We start from the raw sequence: 23024 nt of genomic DNA, 5'->3' as shown, positions 1-23024 counted from the left end.
AAAAAAAAAAAAAAAAAAAAAAAAAAAAAAAAAAAAAGAATTTGTCCAGGATATAGAATTATTTTTGGAGAGAGTTAATCTGATACAAACTATGCCACCAGTACTGGAACACTCTTTTTAAAAACATAACAATATTTCTACTAATCACACCAAAAAGTTGCCAATGATTTCTTAATTTTACCCAAATGTAGGGAATCGAGTTTCTGATGATGGAGATAATATTTAGTTTAGCTTTTTTTTTTTTTTTTAAATAGCAAACTTGATAGAAAAGCTTTCTTAAAAAATGAATTTACTCATTCACTGACTGATAAGCATATTGTTATTAGGTTGGTGCATTAAAAGTGATGGCAAATACTGCAATTACTAATAGTTATAGCATGACCATCCCTATCTTGGTGTTAAAGCCTGGAAATCTTCCCCTTGGCAGCAGCTGCTGAGCCAGATTTATAGTAATCTCAGGTATTCAGGACACAGTCAAGAGAAAAGAAGTATGTGACAAAGGCCCCTGAGCAGCTAAAATAGATTTATAATCAATTAATTTTATCACAGGGGAATCTTTCAAATCCTCACTCAGAACCTATTTACCCTGATTTTAAGTACAGCTATAACAAGCCTTGTGATTTCTCCCCCTAGCTTATAGAACATTAGTGGGAGTGAGTGAGAGAGGGGACGATGGCATGCTATGGGCAGGCACAATGTCAGTGGCAGGAAGTGACTGGTGACAGCAGCATTAACTCCAGTGAGTGCAGTTTCTGTATTTGATGCAGGGCTAGGTCCCAGGGTAACAAAGACACTGGAGGTTTCGCTTGTGCATCAAGGAGCTTGTGCAGTATCAGGGTACACAGATGTGCAAATGTGCAAAATGGGCTGGTGAGTGAAATAATAAACTTTCACTGAGTGCAGTCATGGAAGGAAGGAGGAATTGGATGGTTCAGAGAAGACTTCAGCGAGAAGAACTTTGCTGGCTCACATAAGGTTGATCTCTGTCTGTAGGAGTCTTTGGAGGATACATTTGACACACTGAAAGGAAATCAGGAACTTACAAGTAAAGGCACTATTTTCAAAGCTATGTTTAGGAAAACCTACAAAGGACGGTTAAGAACCCCAGGGCCTGTGAGCATGGTGGGAAGCTGTGACCACCCCTAGACCAGAAGGAGCAAGAGGAGGAAAAGTTACCAGAACTGCAGGGCCTGTGGTGGTTGCGGGGACCTGCCTGTGGCATCTGGTCTGGGAGAGCAGCCCCTGGCATCCCACCTTTATCTCCTCCGCCCTCTCACCTCTTGCTAATCCAACCAGAAGCCAGAGGAAGGGTGGGGGGCGCCCATTGGTGCTGTGGGTATATGTCGGCTTCCCAGGGCACAGAGATGGCTGGAGAAGGGTGGGAAGTGGACTGGAGGGGTAACCTGAGAATAGCCAGCAAAGTTGAGTAGAATTTTGTCTTAGGTGACACATGTCCCTTGGGGAGGACAGTCCCAGCCCCAGGGCTAAGGTGTGAAGTACCTCAAGGCATGCTCAGATAATCCAAGTGGTTTTGTAAGAAGTAGGGCACAGAGTTCATCTGGGGGGTGGCTAGCAATGGACAGTGTTCCTTACCCTCCTGAAGCATTTAGACTGGATTTGTGAGCTGTTGAGATCCCTAGAGGTCCCCAGCAGGAAAGGGACCAGCAGCCAAGGGGAGAAAGCATGGCAGGAAGGAGTGAGGGTCGTCAGCTCATGTTCCACCAGCACAGACGAAGAAATAATATCTGAAAAACACAAGTCTGGTGTCAGCATTGTGTAGACAGCACAATCCCCACCTCAGTAGTGATGGAGGCGACTGGACCGTTCATGATCGTAGCCTTACATATCACAGTCAGCATATTTCTGTTACCAAGGCAGCAATGTCTGCGGTTCATTTTAGGAGCATTTCCAACCAAAGGTCTTTAGATTATATAAAAAGTTTTGATACTTAGAGAAATAATATTAAGGAACCTGGAAAATTTGCTTATTTGAAACATCTTTTTTTCCCTAATGAGACTGGGTAAATGAAGTTTTGCTACATTTATTATTATTATTGTAATTTATCAAGGTTATTATTATAATTATCACTCCAGAATAAAGAACTTAATTTATAAGAAAAAAACAAACAACCCCATCAAAAAGTGGGCAAAGGATATGAACAGACACTTCTCAAAAGAAGACATTCATACAGCCAACAGACACATGAAAAAATGCTCGTCATCACTGGCCATCAGAGAAATGCAAATCAAAACTGCAACGAGTTACCATCTCACGCCAGTTAGAATGATGATCATTAAAAAGTCAGGAAACAACAGGCGCTGGAGAGGATGTGGAGAAATAGGAACACTTTTACACTGTTGGTGGGACTGTAAACTAGTTCAACCATTGTGGAAAACAGTATGGCGATTCCTCAAGGATCTAGAACTAGAAATACCATATGACCCAGCCATCCCACTACTGGGTATATACCCAAAGGATTATAAATCATGCTGCTATAAAGACACATGCACACGTATGTTTATTGCGGCACTATTCATGATAGCAAAGACTTGGAATCAACCCAAATGTCCCTCAGTGACAGACTGGATTAAGAAAATGTGGCACATATACACCACGGAATACTATGCAGCCATGAAAAAGGATGAGTTCGTGTCCTTTGTAGGGACATGGATGCAGCTGGACACCATCATTCTCAGCAAACTATCGCAAGAACAGAAAACCAAACACTGCATGTTCTCACTTGTAGGTGGGAATTGAACAATGAGATCACTTGGACATGGGAAGGGGAACATCACACACTGGGACCTATTGTGGGAAGGGGGGATGTGGGAGGGATGGTACTGGGAGTTATACCTGATATAAATGACGAGTTGATGGGTGCTGACAAGTTGATGGGTGCAGCACACCAACATGGCACATGTATACATATGTAACAAACCTGCACGTTGTGCACATGTACCCTAGAACTTAAAGTACAATTAAAAAAAGAAAAACTTTCAAAACCAAAGTCATCGTATTTCATAGTGAGTGCTAGTTGGGAAACATTTGATCAGTAGATCTTTTATTACCTGGTGGAGTTACTCATGTGTTTAGCCGCTGTGTGAGGTAGGACATTCATCCTTCATATCTGGCTTATTTAGAGGCATCTTTGGTGAGTTCATGACTTAGCAGAAATCCTGATTCACTTGACCCGATTCTTGAGTCAAGCTGTTGTTAGCTGCTTGTTTAAAGACTAGGTTGAGATGAGGGACAATTAGGTTGTTGTCTCATGTCCTGTTTTGCCCTTTCTCTTCCATCTTCTGCCATGTCATTCCCTCTCCAGGTGCAGGTTCTGTCCCTCCCTCACCCTGATGATGGGTTGGAGGTCAACTCAGTCACAGCAACTGAAGGACATTGTCAGTTTTAGTCTTGTGTCATTTGTCTCTCTCAGTGTACATGCTCACTTGTAGAGCCACCCAAGTATTGGCCAATTAAAAACACAAACTGGAGCACAAAACTGTTTTCTCATATTTGCTGGCTGAACAAATGTGTCAATAGGATAAATGTTATAACTGGGCAAGCCAGCTTTAGACTCTTAAAAACTTGCCCACTCAACGTTTTCTTGAGTTTTGACCCCATCCACTGACCAAGATCTCTTTTTCCTGTTAGGATGTTAGTCAGACTCCCTGTCATAGGATAATAACAGTACGCCTGTCTATGAATGTTTTGTAAGGTGCAACAGAACTCAAGCTATGTTTACATAACTCCTAGCATATAGTAGGTGTTCAATAAAAGCTGGCTATTATAATTATTGCCCAGCAGTGAAGAGAACTGCTTGACTTTGTTTAATTTAGTATTTTGTAAATCTGCTTAACCAAAATACTGCTATTTCTAGAACCATTCATTAACATGTCAAGGAATGCTACTGTTCTGTGGAATACAGCTTGGGAATCTCTGAATTAAGAATTGGACAAAATTAAACTGTTGGAGTTGGGGTTCTGGATCTTAGCTTAGTCCTCACCACACCTTGAAATTGCTTAAATAAAAACAGGGAAGTTTCATTTAAGGGTATAAAACAGAAATAAAAAAAAAAAGCCACCTGTATAAAAGCCTGTATTTTTGTCCATTTATTCTTTGTAAACACATCTGTAGGTGACTCGAAAAGTTCAAGGCAAGCTGTCTGAAGTCCTCAGGACCAGTTTAAGAGGGTATCATGAAGTCAGAGAAATTAGAGTTACATGCTCTTTCTGATTTTGGCCTATCAGAAGTAATAAAGCCAGAAATTGTACCCTCCTCTTTCCCTGTCTCCACCTCCGTTTGACCTGGTCACCCCTCTTCCTGTCTGTATTGCTGCCTGGCACAGTTGCAGGGTGAGTGGGATGCCTGCTCCTGCTCCTGTTCCTGCCCTTCTCCTGTTGGGTTTTGGTTTATGCCTTTGCCCACCTCAACTTCGTGCCTTGATAGGACACAGACCTCTGGGAAGAGAGGCCTGCATGTGTCCCGAGCAGTCTTGTGGAGGCTGGGTCACCAGCCTTTCAGAAGCATGTCTGGTTGGCACTGGTGAATCGTCAGGGCCTAGGACAGACATCACTCACTTGCTCCTTTGAAGGCCAGGAACGATTATGTCATTATGTGTGTGCATTTCTCAACTAAGCCTTCAAGAGGGTGATGGGATGAGAAGCATCTGTATATGACGCATGTGTGACACATCCAAAGGGCAGATATATCAGATGACCATCTTCCCTGTGTGAGCCTTGGGAGAATTTTAAAAAGTCATTCTCACTTACTTGTGCTCCATACCCACCAATTCCAAAAATCGATGCCCACGGAGATGTCCTCGTTGCTTCCCATGAACAGGACCAGCGTTCCTTGCTGAGGTGTGCTCATGCCTCTGGATTCAGTTCTGTGACCCTCTGCTGTCCCCGTCATTGTAGGAGGTGAATGAGGGCTCTAACTCCACCTAATGATCTTCCTAAGATTGCTTTTGTTCAATGATCCAGTCTGTTCTAGGTGATGAGAGGGAAAACAGTCTGCAGGCAGCCACACCTCAGGAAGGTCCAAGTTAATTTGCCAGCCCAGGGCATTGCTACCAGTGCAGAACTGAGCCCATGACAGGGATAGTTATTTGGGAAACTTAAGTCAGATCCCACCCTAAGTAAGTTCTAACTTCAGTCTGTGGAGCAAGAAGTATACCAGAGGGTTCAGCGACGCTTCTGCCATGCACAGAGTTGCAGATGAAGACCCCGGCTCTCTCCCTGTGGTGTTTCCTGACTGTCAGCCACCTGCCCTTTGCATTTTCCCAGAGTTCCACTGGGATAAGGGTGCAGATTTTCAGCTTAACTTTCCTCAAGGCTAAAATACATCATCAAGTGACCATGTGAGAATTCCATGAAGGCAGTCCCTCTACAGAACAGACATTGGGATCTCTGTCAGTAAGAAAGAGACCTCCCTCTGTTTGGTGCTGAGGAGGTTGTGAGGCTACTTGGTTTATGGCAGTTGCTGCTGTGACCCTAAATTGTACACTTAATTTAATGATTTAAAAGGAAATTGAACAAAAATAGATACTCTGTTTTTAAAGTCTGGGTACTATATTATATTTGTAAAGTGTTCATCAAATGCAGAATGTTCTTTAACCTTCGTGCTATGCACACAGCCTTCCCAGACCACTTCCTTCTGCTATCTACCACCTCCAGTGGTCCAGGTGGGCTGGACCAGTTTCATTTCAGGTCAGAGAAGGTGGTCTGGCCATTGTTCACTATGATGAGGTACAAGCCTGTGATGGGCCCATCTCCTCTCTTACCTACTTTCCAACCAAATTTTTCTTTCCCCCATCTCCCCTTCAACCAAAATGGGTGATTAGATGGCATGTCTTTTGCAAGTGATTCTTGAGAAATGCTGCCTAGCACCCTCAGTTTCCCTTCTTTGCACTGGGAACCACCAGTCTGTGGTAGGGAAGGTAGAACTACTGTGTGCTATGCTTGAGTTCCCATGAACACCAAAGGCAAAGCTCCAGGACAGCCTAGCTAAGCATTGAACTCGGTCACTTTCTTCCAGCAGCCTCTGTCTGAGAGCTTGACAGCCTTTCTCAGATTCCAGCAACCCCAAGAGCTAGACCACTCTCACTTTACAGAACAGCTGAGGCCCACAGCGTTCTATGCTGACTTGTTTGGAATGCAGGCATTGAGGAATTCATCTAACTATGAATTTACGTCTCCAGAGAGAAGTGAGAGCGATGTGGCTCGCTGCCATGGTTGGGAGCCAGCCTGTGAGCAGCAACACTTTATGATCAGTTAGAAAATAAACAGCAGCAACAACATGATTTCTATTCAGCTCTCCCCATGATAGAGGATCTAAAAAAACACTAATAAATCAATGTGGCTGGCAGGTGCTATCAGAGAGGAAGGCCGGGGCAAAAACAGTATTCTTCCATTCTGGCCAGCTGCAGAGGACAGAATCAAGAGAATGGAGATGACGGGCCTGGCACGGTGGCTCATGCCTGTAATCCCAGCACTTTGGGAGGCCGAGGTGGGCGAGTCACTTGAGCTCCAGTTTGTGACCAGCCTGGGCAACATGGTAAAACCACGTGTCTACAAAAAATACAAAAATTAACCGGGCATGGTGTTGCACACCTGTAATCCCAGCTACTTGTGGGGCTGAGGCAGGAGGAGCACTTGAACTGGATAGGTCAAGGCTGTAGTGAGCTGAGATTGCACCACTGCACTCCAGCCCGGGTGACAAAGTGAGACTCTGTTTAAAAAAGAGAAAGAAAGAGAGAAAATAGAAATGAAAGGATTGAGAGTTTATGCCCTCTTGTCATGCTATCTTCTTTTTGCAAGAATAAGTGGAAGATGGTGAAAGCTTTTCATCTCGTTGGAAGGCCACTTTATTTGATAAACAGCACCAATAATGATTACCCTGGAGCATGGCTTTCAGCGAGGCCCATGTACAACTTTGCAACTTGCATGCACAGAGCCCGTCTACCTGTTTGTAGGTAGCAGTGGTGCTGTTTGGTGGAGATTGGAAACTGCATTGTTCTCTTCTCCCAGTTTTCTGAGCATCTAGCAGAAGAAATGGCTGCATGTAGGAACTTGGTTAAGGCTTATGGCTGATGATGGTAAGGAAAATTTCCTGGCAATAACGATGCTAATTACTAGAACAGATTGCTCCGTGGGGGAATCCCAGTTGTTTACCTGTGATAGCTAACAACATCATGACCTGTGTTGGTCAGGACTTGGACTTTGAGGTTCAAGGGTTGTTCTGTCCAGCGGCAGGGGGCGTACCAGCTGACCTTGTTCCTTTCAGCCTGGAGGGCCAATAGGAAGTGTTCCTAAGCCAACTTCCTACTTGGGTTTTTTTTTTTCTCCCTTATTTTTTTCTTAATTTGCACGTCTAATTTTCAGTGTCTACAATGTGCTAATGGACTTTCCTCCCGCTAAAAATCACGTGTAGATGTGAGAATGTTCTCGAGAAAAGCTGGTCTCTGGGGCTTTGCTTCTGGCTTGAGGTCCTGTGAGGTAGGTGTTATGAAACCTCCCCCGCAGTGGGCGGGGTGCCAGCAAACCTCAGCGGGGTCAGCAGCTCTTCTGCTAATTTTGGCAGGAGAGGGAGACACTCAGCCACCCTGAGAAGAAAGAATGCATATTTTGCGATCCGTTTGCAAATCAAGCTAGAATGCATTTTCAGAACTGGGTGTGTATTCAGGGCCTGTCTATTTCTTTCTACCATCAAACCTGCGAGGACAAAAGTAACTCAAGTTCAATATAACTCAAGTTCATTGTTCTCCACCACATAATCTTTCTTCCTGGCCTGAATTGTAGCGGGGGCAGCTCAGAGGGCATGTCAAGAAGGAAGGAAGGGGAAGGGCAAGACAGGATATGGTAATGGGGCGCACAGTCAGTGCTTTGGGTGATCAACATCAACATGGTGGTCCTGGGTTAGGATTTCGAGGAGGGGAGGGAAGGAGGAGGATGAGAGGGGGATGGTGATGCCTGGTGGCTAGTGCTTCACAATTTAAGCAAGGCCTGTCTTGGGAACTGCAGGAACAAGGAACTTGCAGGGCACAACCCTTGTACAATAAGGACAGAATATAGGAAGACTGAGGAGAGCAACCAATTCTCTTCGGGTCTTCAAAGTAACAAGGGGATTTGATCAGAACTTTCAGAGGGCACCTGGCATCTCCCGCAGGCCATGACTCTGTGATTCTCTGACTTTCCTCTGGAGCCGGCTGGCTTCTGTAAAATTATCAAAGAGAAGATAGACCTTAAACTTTAAAAAAATGTGGTCTGAGAATGAAATTATACCGCTAAAGTTCACTTATTAAAATTCATCAGCATGAAGACTTTCTCAAGCCATAATGACTTCATGGCCTAAGTGGAAATTTCATATTCCTTTGGAAAATCAAATTGGCATAGCCAAATGAGCAGAAAATTGTCTTTGACTTGTAGATGTTATTTCTACATTATTTTTCTTTGCATGAGAAAATAATCACTCACTCTGACACTTAAGCTTGACAGCTTACTCTTAAGGAGTAAGAGTCAGAATCTGTCAGTTGCTTCCATGGTCCTAGGAACTGCTTGCGGTGTTTTACGTGCACTGGTTCATTCAATCCTCAGAAGAGCTCTCTGAGGTGAGATGGTACTAAACCCCCACTTAACAGATGAGGAAATTGAAGATTAGAGAGATTAAATAACCCATCAGGGCCAAGACTGGACTGTGTGTCCAGCCAGCGAATTCCAAACTCCTGCAAATCAGCAGTCTTTCCCACTCTCCACCTCTTGCAGAAGGTCAGCAGATGACCACTTGAACTGCATCTGTAATACTAAGGTGAAATTAAGAGCTTGGTGTTGTGGAACAAAGAGAACTGTCTACTGTCTAGGGCACAGACAACATGAACAGTAGCCTTCTCTCCCACTGAGTGTAAAATGGGCCAATAACACACATGATACCTGTAAGAAAATCACTTATATTTTGAATACTGCTAAGAATTTGAAACTAAGCAGGATCTCCAGGTTAATAATTCTCCATCTCTAGAGCATCACAACACCAAAAGCTAACAGTGAGTGCTGACTCTGTCAGACACTATTTGAAGTCTTCTACATTTTTTCATTTGTTTAAACCTAACAGCATCCCCATGAGATAGGTACTGTTATTTTTCTCATTTTCCAGATGAGGAAATCAGAACACAAGTAGGAAGTGGCAGAGCTGGAAAGGGGGTCCAGGATATTTAACCATTAGGCTAAACTGCTTCTCAGCACTAGTTTTTTGCAAACATGAAATATCTGCTTCTGGGATGCACACAGGGGTTCCCATCCTAGGGGTGGGATAAGTTTAAGTAGATCCAGTCGCCGAGCTGTGTCTTGTGAATATTTGTGCATCTGAACCAGGTGATGCAGAAGGTCAGTTGCAGCTGTCTTCCCACGAGGTTTTCTTCTAGAGATGGGGCGGGTAGTGGGTTTTCCCCCACTAAGCCATGCCAGATGGCTATCTACAAAATGCCCAGTTCATTTTGCATCATTGGCATTTCGTCTTTGACACTTTCTTCTGAAATGAGAAGGCTTGGATTTTTTGTACTTTTTGTACAGAGTTTGTTTGTAAGCCTCTTGGTGTTTCAAGATAGAATCTGCTCATTTCATATCCAGTGAATGTTATAATGGGTTTAAATGTGGTATTAGAATTTATCAAAGGTTGCTTTTAATGTAGGTAAGGGGTGAACTAAAGTGATTAGATGCCTGCTGAAGACAGTCCAAGTTCCTCAGTGTGGTCTCCAGATTCTCGATGATCTGACTCTCCTTACCTCTCCAGCCTCCTTACCTCTCCATCTTGGTGTGACCCTGTTTCTCTTGCTCCCAGCCTAGCAAAACATTTGCACTTCCCAAAATACACCAGGCTGTCAGAATGTGCCCTGACTCTGTGTCTTTGCCCCCACCTGAGAAACATCTCTTCATCTTCAAAACTCAGTTCAACTTTTTTCACTGCTGTTAAGCCTCTCTTTCCCACCCTTCCCAACCCATCAGACTAACCACTCCCATTTTGGTATTTGTACTGTATTCTGAACAGACCTTGAACACGCACAGACTCCAACACTTTAAAGCCCATAAAATATCATGATAGCATTGGCTTCTGTTAGTTGGGAATTTGATATGTGCCAGGCATGATAATATGAAGCATTTTATTTAACAGACTTCTTGCAACTACCTCTTGAAGCAGACATTAGTCTCATGGTCAATATATAGATGAAAAGAACAAAGCTCAAATAGATGAAGTGACTTCCCCAAGTCCACATGACCAGTGTCTATGTTTAGGAAACCTTTAAGTTTCCAGAGGGCAAGGGCTAGCTTACTTGAATCAGGGCTCAACTGGGATATACCAACAGTCCAAGCCTATTTTCCATTCTTGTCCTTGGAGCTTGGCAGGGAGTAGGGATAGGGTTAGATGTACTCAAAACACAAATTGGAAAGAGAGACTAAGACATTTTTACTAATGGGAGAGAGGACACAAATGCTAGGTAGACAGGCAAAAGTTACAGCATCTACTCTTCTTTGCACTCATAGCACCAGCACTCTAGTAGGTATCAACAATTGTTAAATATAAATGAATGGATCTCTACTGTTCTTTCGTTATGCTCCACATTCAGAGCATGAAGAGATCATGGGATTGCTGAAGATGGAGAAGACCTCAAGGGGGAGGCTGAACTCACATAAGCTTGAGATAGAGGCAGATGTGGGGAAGGAGGAGGGGACTTGTCCAAAAGGGACCATTGGCAAAGGTGGGCACACTTGAAATTCTTGACCTGGTCAACAGGTATAGTTTTCTTGACTTCTGTAACAGGCTTTCCAAATTCCCCAACTGGGGAAGGGCTTTCCCCTCTGAGCCATGCCAGGAAAGTCATGGCATGATTCTTGTTAGTGTCCCTTCTGCCCACCTCTGCCATGGCTAACAGACCTCAGGTCTAACTTGTTAACCCTTTGGAGTGCTCATGTTATTCCTGACATGAGTCATGTGGTGTTTTGGCTCACGCATCTGGGGTTTTCTTTTCAGGTTAACATGTTTGTTGAAGGATTCCACGATGCCATCCTCCTCTACGTCTTGGCTCTACATGAAGTACTCAGAGCTGGTTACAGCAAAAAGGATGGAGGGAAAATTATACAGCAGACTTGGAACAGAACATTTGAAGGTGGGGATTCCATCTATAAGGCAATGACATGGGGCCAATTGGGCTGCTGATTTTCTGGTTCTGTTTTTCACAGTTGCAGCTGTGGGGCCTTTCCAGCTTCTTGCTTTTCTCAGCTGTAAAGCGGCCCATCTCATAGGCTTGTTGTGCCAATTAAATGAGATAATACATGTGAAAGTGCTTTGAAAAAGCCCCACTGAAAGAGGAAAGGCCTTGTCTCCTGATTATTTAGGTAACAGCTCTATGCTTCTTAATATTGCATTGAACACAAGCCTCATGCGTGACAGGACACTCAGTTTGTGAAGAGTTTTGTGATGATTTTAAAACCAGTATTAATCCCAGATATACATTCATGTGTTCAGACTATGTTGGTTTTTGTGAAACGCAGAAAACATTAGCTGTCACAGTTAAACCTGGTGGTTTGAGAAGATTAGCAGGTCCAGTCGAGCCCTGTGTTTTTTTGTTTTTTTGTTTTTTGTTTTTTGTTTTTTTTTTTTGAGATGGAGTTTTTGCTCTTGTTGCCCAGGCTGGAGTTCAGTGGCACGATCTCGGCTCACTGCAACCTCCGCCTACCAGGTTTAAATGGTTCTCCTGCCTCAGCGTCCTGAGTAGCTGGGTTTATAGGTGCCCACCACCACACCTGGATAATTTTTGTATTTTTCAGTAGAGACAGGGTTTTACCATGTTGGCCAGGTTGATCTCAAACTCTTGACCTCAGGTGATCCACTTGCCTTGGCCTCCCCAGCTTTCTTAATATCAGGGAAGTATAGGAAAACAACAAAAAATGGCCCATAATCTCATCTCAAGCAACCTCTGTTGGCACTGAAAAATAGTACAAGATAAGACTATGCTTGGCTAGGAAATTTAAACAGTACAAAAATGTGCAAATTGAGAGGTGAAAGCTTTCCTTCCCAACCTAGTCACCTCTCCCCACTGTGAATCACTATTAACGATTCCTATGATTCTGTCTACAAATATTTTAAGTCTTCTGCCAGCACATATGCATTTGTATATCTTATCTTAAAATTTGCATGAAAGGGGTCATAGTATGAATGCTATTTTTCATCTTAGGTGTTTTACTTGTATGTCAAGTTAAAGAATTTTCCATATGAGAACTCACTGATCCAATGCATTTTTAAATGACAGTTACATATTTTCTACTGTATGGCTGTACAGGAATTTCTTTAACCAATCTCTTATTGATGGACACTTGTAAAGTTATTTACAATTTTTGCTATTATGCAATATGCTGTCACAAGCCTCTTGCACATCTTGAAGAATTTTTGTGAGTCCTTCCAACAGGGAACATTCCTACTTGTGGGATTTCTGGGTCCAAAAGTATGTTGGTGCTTTTTAAAGTGCATTAGAAATTGCCAAAAAGCTTCCAGAAAGTTCTGCTAATCTATATTCTTGCTAACAGTGTACTTAAGAGTGCTGGTTTCCTCTCACCTTGCCAACACTCAAAGAAAATGAACATGAAACTCAATATGAAAGTAATCTCACTGCTGGAGCCTTGCAGATATCAACTCTATATTCATTTATTCATTCAACAAATGTTCATTGAGCACCTACTATGTGCCAGGTGCTGTTCAAGGTGCTGAGGATTTAGCAGTGAACTAAAGACATTTCATGCAATCAGTTGAGCTTACATGCCAGTGGGGGGAACAGGCAACAAACAATGAATACGGTGTACCTTTCAAAGCTATAAAATAAGGTAGGATAGGGAGCTAGAAAATGCCACGCAAGGAGGAGTAGGACTGCTAGTTTAGAGTGGTCAGGGAAGGTCTCTGTGAGAGTGAAGTTGAGTAGAGACCCAAGGGAAGTGAGGGAGGCTCTGTAGCTGTTTAGGAGAGAGCATTCCAGAGGGAGTGGTAAACGTGGAGATCCTGAGTGCATCTGGGAGACTGTGGAGTGTCCCCAGAGAGAGCAAGATGGCTAATGTGGCTGACACCAAGTGTGACAGGCAGTGTGATAGGTACCAAAGGCCGAGAGGTAATGGGGCCAGATCATGCAGACCTGCAAGGCTTGCTGAGGTCTTTGGGCTCCACCTGGGTGAGACAGGAAGTCACCTGAGGCTTTTGAGTGACACGATCTGCCTTGTGTGTTAAAAGGGGTCCTTATGGCTGCTGTGTGGGAAATAAACTATATCTGCTTATGGGTATCACTTGACAACTGGTAACATAAAGTACAAATCCCTGAACCGGGGTTCAGTGCATCCTAGCCACTAACTAGTAACCTTGTCCTCTGAGCTTCTCTTTCTTCACCTGTATGATAAGGAGGTTGGTCTAGTTAATGACTGACAAGAGCTCTTTCAGTTTTACATAGTGCTTGCTCTTCTTTTGAGCCCTGTAATGCACTGGGGTATGCCTATATCTATTTGTAATCATATTAGGGACATTTTTCAATGGCAGGAGCAAATACTGCCAAGTTTAGATTTGGGGCACATATTTTTTTTTTCAGTTGGGACTCCTGTCCCTTGGTTTGTCCTCAGTTCTTAGAAAGGGCAGGACAGGACAGTAGAGAGAGGTTGAGCTCCATCTAGAGTTGCCTGGGCAGTATCTATGATGGCAATTGGCAGATTTCATTTCTCTCTAGTGGATGCCATGTCTTACTCAAAACCGGAGTGGCATCTCCCTTAGCATTAGATAGATTGTAGTTCATGGGTGAGTACACCTCTGGGATTATCTTATTTTACCTCTGACTGCTTCAGTTGAGGAGCTGGAATCCAACAGGATAATTCAGGGGGCATATTAGGACAGAGCCAAATTTCCCAGAAGTTTTGCACAATACACTGAGAACCTGGCATCTGTGGACACGACCTTGGTTGGCCACATCCCATTCTTAGCTATTACTCACCACGTGCTGTGGTCATTTGTTCTTGGTCTTCTGACAGAGGGACAGGAGCCAGAGAGCCAGAGTTGGGGGATGCTGGAGGGTGCCACTGAGGGAGGGTGTTAAGGGAGGGTAGATGCCCATGATGGCTGGAATGTATTTTGGTTAGAGCCAGGGCATGGGCTCAGTTTTCTCATAGGCTATCTTGATGTCTGTATTCTAGGGCCAGGTCTACATAGGCAATATGCAGTGAGTCCTAAAACAATCAACTGTGTAGTTCAGTCTACAATTAGAATCTCATTTGGTCAAATGTAAAGATAATTGAGGCCAAGGTAAGTTTTCGGCTTGAATTGCTTGGAGAGCTGATTTTATTTGCTTAACAATGGTCCATCTGAGGGTAGGCCTAAAAAGAACTCTAAGGTATCTGTATGAAGAAAAACCCAAACCTTCCTAAAATTAAATACAATTTTAACTTTATTGGTCACCATTTGGTGACCATTAAGTTGTCAAGGGAAAAATACTCTGGCTGTGATTTGACAAATTTGGCTTTTATTGCCATGAAACCTGTGATCAACTCTCATTTCAATAAATGGCCTGGGAAGAAGCTGGATTTCCTCTGTGTGAGAGGTCAGAGTGACAAGGTAAATAGGACTGTGGCTTAAACTTTGAGCTCCACTATAGCCAAATAGAAATGGGGTGGAAACTCTCATTACTTATGTACGGGAAAATTCTGCTGTAAGCCTGACAATCTCACCTTATGTATGATACTCTCAGGTGAAGTCTCACTTTGCTAATTGGCCACCCTGAGGATTCTCACCCCATTTCTTGGAAGAATTGCAATAGCTTAAAGGTACAATAGGTCTTAAATTACTAGGGCCACCTCATCTTATAAAATGCTCTGCAAAATACTTAGCAGGATACAACATCACAAACACCTCTCAACAGAATGACAAATGGTTTTGGATGGCCAATAGCTATATATTTTAAGCCTATTTATCACTTAAGAGTTTTATAGGCTGTCAAGGATACACAAGTTTATGGTAGGTGTACCCTTTGTAACCAGTCTATATTAAGAAGACAAAAAAATCAAAGTGAATGGTAGCTTCCATTCTGTTTCTGGTAAAGTAGACCAAAGTCTGGAAAAATCAGTGGGCCTTCAAACCACAACCCAAAGGACAGTAAACCCAAATACCTGCCCTCTCCAAGCCACACTAGAGGATGGAACTTTCCCTTGGGATCCCTTTTCCCAGACATTCATTTTACTACAGGAGTCAGTACTTCCAGAGAGAACCAAATCAGAGAACCAAATCAACAGAAAGGCCAATTAAGAGTTACACCAAACTCTCCCCAGCTGAAAAGGAAATAACTTTAGTTAATTAAAATGGGGCGGATGTATGCAATCTCTTATTCAGTGAATGAGAATTATGACACAGACATATTTAATATCAGCCAATAACATATATTTGTTTTATTGATTAGCTGCTCTGAGCCACCATTATAGGCCAAAGCAAGTGGATACACAAGGTCCTCCATTCTCTGGCTACCCGGTTCCAGCCTTATATGTCACTGACTCCCTTTGTCCACATGGGCCATCTTCCCAGAAATCTCACAATTCCTCTGGTCTCTTTGGGCCTCTGTGCCTTGGTAGATACACCTAGGCCAGCCTTTCAGCCTCTCTCCCACTTCTTGATTACTGCTTGCCCAATCTCAGACTTCCTCCAACATCCCTATAAAATTCCTGCTGTTTCACTGAGTCCTCCCTGATTCTCCAGCTTGATGTGCTGGCTCCTCCTCTGAGTGATGTGGGCACAGTCAGGTCTTCTCTACCAAGAACAATTATAAAATAAATAGTAGTAATAATAGTGATAATAACAATGACAGTAGATGAAAACAATTAACTTCCGTTAAATGTGCTGAAAGTGCTTTATTTGTTTTATGTCATTTAATCTTCTCCACGACCTCTTGGTAGGGAGGTACTATTATGCCCATTTTACAGTTGTGGAGACTGAGGTTTAGAGGGCTAATTTCCTTGTCCAAAGTCATGGAGCTATGTAAATGTAAAAACTGGTATTTGAATGCAAGCAGTTAGATTCTGGTGTGAACAAGCTAAATCCCCAGTCCAGGCTGCCCCTCTCTAGAGCAGAGAATGTGTTCAATTCATCTTTGCCTCAGCTGCAGCACTAATTCAGTACTAAGCGTCCAGAGAATGTTTGGATAAACAATCAGCGAAGAACTCAACCGGGATAAAGAAGAATAGCTTTTCTTAGCTATTGGCTCCGGTGACCCAGAAAGCAGGCCCGCTGCTCTCCTGTGTATTAAAGCAGCCTGGAAAAAAGCACATTCACTGAGTCCTGGCCCTGGAATGATTTTTCTTTTATAATGTTCATCCAATGATAACGCAAACCCATGGCAAATCTATAAATGTACACTACCTCCACTTCTAACTCTGCAATTAAAAAAAAATTAATACAAAACTCTGGGATAAGCACGCTGCTTTCAGGATTAGCCTTAATCTTTTTTTCAAACATATTCCCCAAAGAAGATCATTTATTTCTTTTCTTTTCATTTTAAATGGAGAAATGTTAAGAATTTAGGAATGCAGACGCAGATGAAATTACAATGTCTTTCCAAAATGCCAACAAAAATGCTGAGTCTGATGAGATTCCCTGTGGCATGAGTTTGTTTAAAAAATCCTGCCAATTCATTCTCTTGTTTTTGTTGGCAGATAGAGGTATTTTAAGTAACCAACGTTGAGTTCTTCGCTTCTGGTCCTGTAGGTATCGCCGGTCAGGTGTCCATAGATGCCAATGGAGACCGATATGGGGATTTCTCTGTGATTGCCATGACTGATGTGGAGGCGGGCACCCAGGAGGTGAGCACGCGAGACCTCTGCACCAGTTGCTCCTTCTGCTCGTGGGGACTCTGAGGAATGTATTTGTTCTGGTGGCCAAAGAGCTGTCTCCAATGCAGCTTCCAAATAAAAATGAGTTGAAAAACCTCAACTTTTGATTGAGGGTATCAAGGAAGACTTCAGGAAATGGTTTCATGTTTATTCTAAGTGAGGAAATCCTAGCCTTCAAGTGGCGAAGAATCACACCTTAGTCTTATGGATGAGGGTGTTGGGGTGAAATCAGTAAAGTGAAACTAAGTTTCCTCCCTTAAGATTTGAGTTTTCTGGGGGCGTGGGAGGGTGGGTGGTTGCAAACTCAACGTGTGTTGACGTTTCCAAAGATGATGTAGTTTCAGGATAACATCGTGAAGAGAAAAGAGTGCCCCGGACACAAAGATGAGTCTTCTGTGCTTGGGAGTGTGAACTCTCGGCCTCAGTTTCCTCATCTGTGACATGGAAATCATCATGTCTTCCTGGCTGATGTCACATGATTATTGTTATGGGAACAGATCAAATGAAACCTAGAAAAGTACTATGTACATTTTAAATTGCAAATATACACGTACAATTATACACACATGCAGTGCTTCAGCAAAGAATGCCACTTCCTCGGTTTCCTTGATCGTTGGCTCCCAGGGTCATTGCTCCGGTGCCCTTCATGGGACCTGGCATATGGGACTTGCTGTTTTCCTCTTTGCATGTATCAGGTTGGTGCAAAAGTAATGCGGCTTTTGCCATTATTTTTAATTATTTATTTTTAATGGCCAAAACCTCAATTACTTTTGCACCAATCTAATAGATGCCTGGTTCTTGTGGGAAGTTCTGAAGCAGCAGAAGTCACCCTCGCTATGTTTAATGAATGATTTTTTTGCCCACTGAGTGGCCTGTGTCTCATCTGTATTCCTGGTTCCCCCCCTGGGGAAGGTGGGTGGCGACAGTTCATCAGAGTCTATTGTGAGGTTGCAGGGGTGAAGGTGTATAAAGCCGTTGGCAAGTGCCCGGTACACGCCAGTGATTGTTATATTTTGGTGGCAATCTAGGCTTCCTCTAGACCTGACGTGGTCTGTGAGAACCTGCTGCACCTCGGTCAGGAGAAGGGGAGGAGACGTCCCAGCCACTCGGAGCCATATGCTTGTTTTCAGACAGAAGAGCAATGACTCCCGAGAACCCGGGTGGGAAGGCACTTCTAGACTGGGGCTTGGGGAGCGGATCAAACAATCATTTTAACCAGAAACTGAGGGATAACCATGGAATCAAACCGTAACAGAATAACGATTTTCCAGCGGCCAGAGGAGCCAACTAAGAGAAAGAGAATTCAGCCTGGAAATGGGGGTGCACATAGGGTGGATTCATCAGAGAGGAGAGTGCAACTCTTGAAGGAATAGTCTGGCAACCGGAAGCGGTCAAACAGGAGGTTCCTGAAAGATGCTCTTTCATTATGTGTTAAACAATTGAGGGCTGTGAGGCTGGGTACCTGTCATATGCTTAAATCGGGTATACAGTGGACCCTGGCTGTCCTTCACATGTCCCTGAAAGTAACTTGGGCCTTACAATTGGCTGACGGGGTGGGCTGCTATGGGACAGGTGGGTGGGACAGTGCCCTGTCCGATGAACAAAGCAAAAGCCAGGAATTCCAAGATTATTCCTTTCCACTAGGTGGTAGTGACTGAAGAATCCTAGGGGCAGCACTGACAGGGCTGGGCCTTCAGTGAGGGCAGGGCCCGGGGGCACCACTCTCACCACTTCCCACCTCCTTCTGCTCTGGCACAACCGCTCTTAATGCCCTCTTGAGAGCACCATTAGTGACTTCAAATCTTGACTTACAAAGTCCCCAGAACACACAGTGACCATCAGTGTGGACAACCGAGGAACCTGCCCTAGGTACCGCACTTTCTGAAGCACTTGCTGTCCTTGCCCTGGAGACGGTGATTTGATGAAATGCCCAGAGGCAGCCAGTTTAGATCAGGCTGTGTATTTTGGGGAATAGCTGTGGAAGGCTGCGAGCTTTGTGCCTCCTTTGACCTTTCGGTTTGTCTATTTGGTTTTTTTTTTGCCTCTATATAGGTTATTGGTGATTACTTTGGAAAAGAAGGTCGTTTTGAAATGCGGCCGAATGTCAAATATCCTTGGGGCCCTTTAAAACTGAGAATAGATGAAAACCGAATTGTAGAGCACACAAACAGCTCTCCCTGCAAATCATGTAAGTCTAGAGACTTAATTTGCTATATATGTCATCACCTCTAACCTTAGCATAATGTAAGTTTAAAACCCAAGTGTTTCTAGGGCTTATATTTTGGAAGTTTACATTTCTTTCTCTGATGTGGTAAAACATCAGAGGGAACAGTTCACAAACTGGCACCTTGCCTTTAGCAGAGGCTTTCAGGTCTTCTTTCCCTTCCAGCCTTCTCTTCCACAATGGTAGAATGTTTCTCCCTATTTTTACATCTCTTACTATAATCTCTTGGCTAGGTCATGCTTCCACTTTTAGAGAAAATCAAAATACAATTAGTAAATATCACTTGCTTATTCATCTCTCATAGCAAGTCTCGTTCTGATTTTCCAAGTTTGTGGTTACTTTCTAGCGCCTCAGAACCAAAGAGATAACATCCCTTAAACATCTGAACATTTACACATTGGCAAATAAGTGTAAGATGTATTACTTATGAGCAGCTTTGTATACAAGTAGAGAAGCAAGTGGATATCCTCATAAGTAGCTTACAAATAGGAAAGTTGTTAGAAATCATTGTTTTAAAGAATAAGGTAATGAGGGAGAACAAAGTGAATATAGGTCTTTCAGGAGGCCAGCTGATCATTTTAGGCTAATATATGTGTGCTTTTGAAAGCATCTTTTAAACTGTTATGTATTTATGTCTATGCAATAATTACAGGAAGGAATTAAGGAGGAAGCGTGTTAAGAACACACTGGGGAGATTGGGCCTGTATTTGAAATCTCACTGTTGTTACTTGCTGGTTTTGTGACCCTAGGAGTGTTCCTTCAGCTTTTTAAGCAATTTTCCAATGTGTAAAGAGAAAGAAAAGTGCCCAAAGCTTAGGACTATTTTGAGGATTACACAAGATGACGCATCAAAGGCTGCATACTAAACTCTAGATACAAGCTAGCTATTTATCATTTTTCTATAGCTGGGACACCACTGAACTTGATTGTTTCAAAGTGTCATCCACATTTTCACAAAGCTATGTAGGACATTTTGACATAAAACTCTGGCTTTGGTGAGAGAACATCTAAAAACAGAACATTGACCCAATGAATTTTTCATCAAATCTTCTAGCACTTTGAAGTGTCACCATCCATCTGTGAAAATAAGAAGCCCTGGGTCAGTGCCCTGGTCCATCTGGTTGTCTTCTTTGACTTACTTACTTACTTACTTACTTACTTACTTACTTACTTACTTACTTCATTTATTTATTTAGTTTTGAGATGGAGTCTTGCTCTGTCACCCAGGCTGGTGTGCAGTGGTGCAATCTCGGCACGTTGCAATCTCCACCTTCCGGGTCCAAGTGATTCTCCTGCCTCAGCCTCCTGAGTAGCTGGGATTACAGGTGCCTGCCACCACATTCAGCTAATTTTTGTATTTTTAGTAGAAATGGGGTTTCACCATGTTGACCAGGCTGGTCTCTAACTCCTGACCTCAGGTGATCCACCCACCTTGGCCTCCCAATTCTTTGACTTTAAACTCAAAAGAGAGTGGCTATATCTGAATTCTTCACTTCCAGTTTTCCTCTGATTCTTGAATTTTCTTCTGTTCTCATTGTGTCCACACTCTTAATAGTGTGCTTGTTTATCTAGCACTTTCTCAAATGGTTCTTAAGCTTTGCACTAGGCAAAAACAAACAAAGACATAAAACAAAAAACAAGTGTACTGTCCCTTAGAAAATATTTCTGAAAAGGAAAAGTTGCCTCCAGTGGGAAATCGAGGGACATCTTGCAATGAATGAAACTCGAGGCATTTCTAACTGTATCTCAAAATGAACCCTGGTTATCTATGCTTCTTTTTCAAGCAGGTGGCCTAGAAGAATCGGCAGTGACAGGAATTGTTGTGGGGGCCTTACTAGGAGCTGGCTTGCTAATGGCCTTCTACTTTTTCAGGTGAGGACTGTTTGTAAAGGTACAATTCACTCTCTTCTACTGTCTTTGTCATTTGTTTTTGCTTGATTCTATTTGTGATTTGTCCACATCCTTCTTTCACCCAGGAAGCACAGTGGTTAAAAAATCTCAGCCATTCTTTTGGTGTGACTCTAGGTTTGGTGGTCAGTGGTTTAGCATACTGGGTGCTGCGGTCATGGGTTTCAGTTACATCTCACTGTGGGACAGAGAGCTGCTGCTGCCCTTTGATCACAGATTTTTATTTTTTATCTTTTATTTTTTTATTTTTTAGAGATGGAGTCTCACTTGTTCTGTTACTTAGGCTGAAGTGCAGTGGCACGATCTCTGTTCACTGCAACCTCCACCTCCTGGGTTCAAGCAATTCTCCTGCCTCAGCCTCATGAGTAGCTGGGACTACAGGTGCAGACCACCTTGGCCGGCTAATTTTTTGTAGTTTTAGTGGAGACGGGGTTTCACCATGTTGGCTAGGCTGGTCTTGAACTCCTGACCTCAAGTGATCTGTCCACCTTGGCCTCCCAAAGTGCTGGGATTACAGGTGTGAGCCACTGTGTCCAGCACTTTGATCACAGATATTCTGACAAGAATTCCTACCACCCACCAAGTGAAGCAGTCGGGGAGGGAATCTGGATAAAGGGGGAAATAAACTTCTCCTTTCTCAGGCTTTCTCCAATTCAGAATTAGGTGCCAGGGCTCACCTTAAAGAGGAGGAGGGAGCTTTGCGTAGCCCATGCTCTCAGGCTGATCTGTGCTCAGTATCTGGAGAGCCCACATGCTCATTTGCCACTGTGGTTAAGCTCCAAGGCTGCAAAATTGTAGTAATGTGTGTGTGTTCAAGGTACCGATCGTTCTGCCCCGTGAGGGTGGTCCATTCCTTTGTAATCTTTGGTGGTTGAGTTTGTGGTTTATTCATAAGTCATTAGAGCAAGGTTTCTTTATTTCTGCATGGGATTGTAACTAGGCGTATGTGACTCTTTGTGGGAACGTTGTATTCCTGTTCCTTTGGCCACAGTACACGTAATTTAATTTTTATCTAGGGCATATCCTGGGAGCCAGGGAGAACTTCTGTAGCCGAATAGACAAGACCTAACCCCCAAGGCACCCAGGGAAGAAGGGGAAGGCTTGTTCTGTGGTATTTGGAAAAGCATGGCAATTTTCTCTCTTGAATAAGGGCATCACGCCTGGGGGCACACTACTTTAATCTCTGACCAGGGTTTCATATTCTGTCACTTCTCATTTATCAACTCAAACCCAGATGTCCCTTGAGGGCACTCTTTGTAAGAGAAACCGTGGTATTTTGTAGCAAGTTTTATTACGACATTCACTTTCCCTTTACCCAGGAAGAAATACAGAATAACCATTGAGAGGCGAAACCAGCAAGAAGAAAGTAACCTTGGAAAACATCGGGAATTACGGGAAGATTCCATCAGATCCCATTTTTCAGTGGCTTAAAGGAAGCCCCCCGCTTTTTTTTTTTCTGCCTGAGATTCTTTAAGGAGATAGATGGGATGAAAGACATCAATGAAACAGAAAGGGCCTTCTTGAAGAATTTATTATTTTAAGCAGTTAGTCATTTCATTTTAAAATTTCTTTAGAAGCTCAGGAACTATTGTTAATCACCATCTGCCTCCAGGCCTTTCATCTCATGACAAACAAATGTAATAATGATATCATGTCACTCTGTTAAATGTGCATACTGTTTCAAGGGCATATGATTAGATTTATGTTTTTAAAATCTGATGTCTCTATATCTTGATGGCTTTTGGCAGCATTTCACACAAGGATATAAAATGTGGTTTTCTTAAATGAAATGTTTTGTAGCTAGAATAAAATCATTTTTACAAGTAGAACATTCTTGGAAAGAATTTAACACCCAATAAGGGGAAAATGTAATGAAAAATCTCAAGGTTGGTAATACAGCCTTACTCCCTCTAGAGCTGGAGGACAGGTTTGTGGTTGAGGACTTCTGTGTCCAACGTCTACATTCAGGTTCTGACTTCATATCTTGAAAAAGGATTTCCTCCCTTTTT

General features: G+C 43.1%; 1 protein-coding gene across 3 annotated transcripts in view; it reads left to right on the top strand.

Moving 5' to 3' along the window:
- The window catches only part of NPR3 (natriuretic peptide receptor 3), an 81375-nt gene extending 58570 nt beyond the window's left edge, over nucleotides 1–22805 (top strand). For 2 of the 3 annotated variants that reach the window (XM_017889472.1, XM_017889471.1), the window contains exons 4-8: nucleotides 11017–11152; nucleotides 16759–16853; nucleotides 18936–19071; nucleotides 20895–20979; nucleotides 22335–22805. In XM_017889472.1, coding sequence (XP_017744961.1) covers nucleotides 11017–11152; nucleotides 16759–16853; nucleotides 18936–19071; nucleotides 20895–20979; nucleotides 22335–22446 — 564 coding nt within the window. In that variant the 3' untranslated portion in view covers nucleotides 22447–22805. Of the gene's footprint in view, nucleotides 1–11016; nucleotides 11153–16758; nucleotides 16854–18935; nucleotides 19072–20891; nucleotides 20980–22334 lie in introns of all 3 variants that reach the window. The other variant, XM_017889470.1, reaches the window with a different exon arrangement.
- Nucleotides 22806–23024: the final 219 nt, after the last annotated feature.

Source organism: Rhinopithecus bieti, unplaced genomic scaffold (assembly GCF_001698545.2).
Source record: "Rhinopithecus bieti isolate Rb0 unplaced genomic scaffold, ASM169854v2 scaffold_17882, whole genome shotgun sequence".
Taxonomy (NCBI): domain Eukaryota; kingdom Metazoa; phylum Chordata; class Mammalia; order Primates; family Cercopithecidae; genus Rhinopithecus; species Rhinopithecus bieti.
This window is presented reverse-complemented; position numbering and strand designations above follow the sequence as displayed.